Consider the following 2,175-nt stretch of genomic DNA (forward strand, 5'->3'; position numbering starts at 1 on the left):
CAGAATGGAGTAAAGCATGTTCATGCATTTATTCACACTCCCACTGGAATACACTTCTGTGAGGTTGAACAGATGAGGAATGGTAAGAAAATATTTTTCATGTTTTGATTCTGATTTCAGGTTTTTTTTTCTTCCTTCTAAACAACTCTGTTTATTAACATGGATGAAAACTAGATAATTTTTTTTAGAAATTTTTTAAATGAAAACAGACATGATTTTAAATATTCACATCTTATCTATTTTCCAAATGTCAGAGTTCTTGGTCAGATTTGAAAATACTTTTGAACAAGTCCTTGGCAACCTCCAAGTTATTCTTGGTGACCTTGATATCTCTCTGACCATATTTGGACCAGAGGAGTATATTTTAAAAATCACCTTTCTGCAGATAACTTTTAAGGTTTTAAAATATGATATGGGGATGAGCATTGGGACATTGAATTATACTAAGGAATTTTCTACTTTTTGTCTTTAAATATAAAAATAAAATAATCCACTTTGCAACAAAATCTGAGGTTTGGTGTCACTTCTGTTATTGATTTTGAAATGAGGCAGAGGGAAAAAATAAAAAAGACCCAGATTAAGAACCCAAATCTCTGAATCTGCTGACCAATACATATTGTACCATACCATGCTATAACTATTGTAACCATTATAGAAAATGTTTACTAAATAACCAAGTTTTCCTGACATCTTAACTCTGCAGCTCAAGTCCCAGACCCTATGGCTTGAAAATCATGCCAAGGTGTTGTGTGTATGAGTGCCCCAAATCCCAAGAAGAAATGGAGAAGGGATTGTGGCATGACCATGCCCCCTGGGGTTTATTTCTTACTTTCCCTGTATTTCTGCCTATCCGTCTGTATTCAGTGAGCACACACTCCCTATGGCAAAAATCTAAGAAAAAGAAAAGAAAAAAAAAAGCAATGATAATTACATAATTCTATTTACTGAGAAATTAAAAAATTATGTTAACATAATTATAACACAACTTTATGAGCAGTACCGATTATTGAACTTAGCAAATATTAAACTCCCAAAGCTTGTATTTCCCTAATTTGTTGCAATTGTCAGAACAGAATTCAATGAGTGGCTAAAAGTTTGACTGGAAGACCGTTAAGAATCATGGAGCCAAAGATGATAGAAATGTGTCTATCCCTATGGGGGAAAAAACCCAAAACCTTAAAGATGATTAGAAATTGAGAGTATACATTTTCAACTTTTTTCTTTTTGTATTATCCTATCCTCCCCTCTCTTCTCCTTTCTTTTTCTTTTTTTTTGTTTTAGCTTTATCTCTTTCTCTTTTTTCCCCAAACTGCTTTCTTCAGTAAGAATTTGTAGTGGCTCCTATTAAATGTCATTATTATTATAAGATAAGGCTAATAAAGTATAGATCTCTTGTTGTTCTGAGTGTTAGTGGATAATAGCCTCCTTAGAAAGTTCTAGTGTGCTAGCTTTTATTTAAGATTTTTCACTCTCTGTATTTAAGTGTAGATATAGCTAGGATATTCTCAGTGTTTGATTAGCAGTTATAAAGCTGTTGTTATATTAGAGACTGAATAGTTGGATTGAAAAGGTAATTTTTATTCCCCAAATGTGTATTTGTGTGATACAACTCTTTGAGCTCTGTGTAAGTTAAAATTGAACTTACTATTTTCCTCCTTCTCTCCCTTCTCCCCTCCTTCCCTCTCTTGTTTCATTCCTCCCCTCCTCCCGTCCTTTCTTCTTCCTTACTCAGGCATGTGATTTTGGAGAATGGAGATACATTTCCCGATTCTTAGGCCAGTGTTTCCTACCCAGATCTCATGGACTTTCCTCATAAATTTAGAACCTTTAAACTAGCTCTGTCCAACTGAAATAGAATGAAAATGACATATGTAAATAAAATTTTTTCTAACAGTCACATTAGAAAAGTAAAATGAAGAGAGGGAAATTAATATTAACAATATTGATTTAATCCAAGATATTTGAAAATATTTCAAATATTTAATAAATATAAAATATTTCAAATATATAATAAATATAAAACCTTACTAATGAAATAATTTACGTTCTCTTGGGACCAGCAGTTAGCGTAATGGCTATGTCGCTGGACTCCCATGTAGTTGACCACGGTTCGCATCCCGGACCCGGTGGCTTAAAACTCACGCCGGGCGCATGTGTGTGCGTACCCAAGATCCC

The 2,175-nt window shown here is 33.7% G+C and overlaps 1 protein-coding gene across 1 annotated transcript in view; it reads left to right on the top strand.

The window, feature by feature from the left end:
• The window catches only part of LOC102500418 (uricase), a 41,281-nt gene that overhangs the window by 18,730 nt on the left and 20,376 nt on the right, over window positions 1–2,175 (top strand). The window contains exon 4 of the mRNA XM_006149462.3: window positions 4–82. Coding sequence (XP_006149524.2) covers window positions 4–82 — 79 coding nt within the window. The remainder of the gene's footprint in view (window positions 1–3; window positions 83–2,175) is intronic.

The sequence above is a fragment of the Tupaia chinensis genome, unplaced genomic scaffold (assembly GCF_000334495.1).
Source record: "Tupaia chinensis unplaced genomic scaffold, TupChi_1.0 Scaffold000263_1, whole genome shotgun sequence".
NCBI lineage: Eukaryota > Metazoa > Chordata > Mammalia > Scandentia > Tupaiidae > Tupaia > Tupaia belangeri.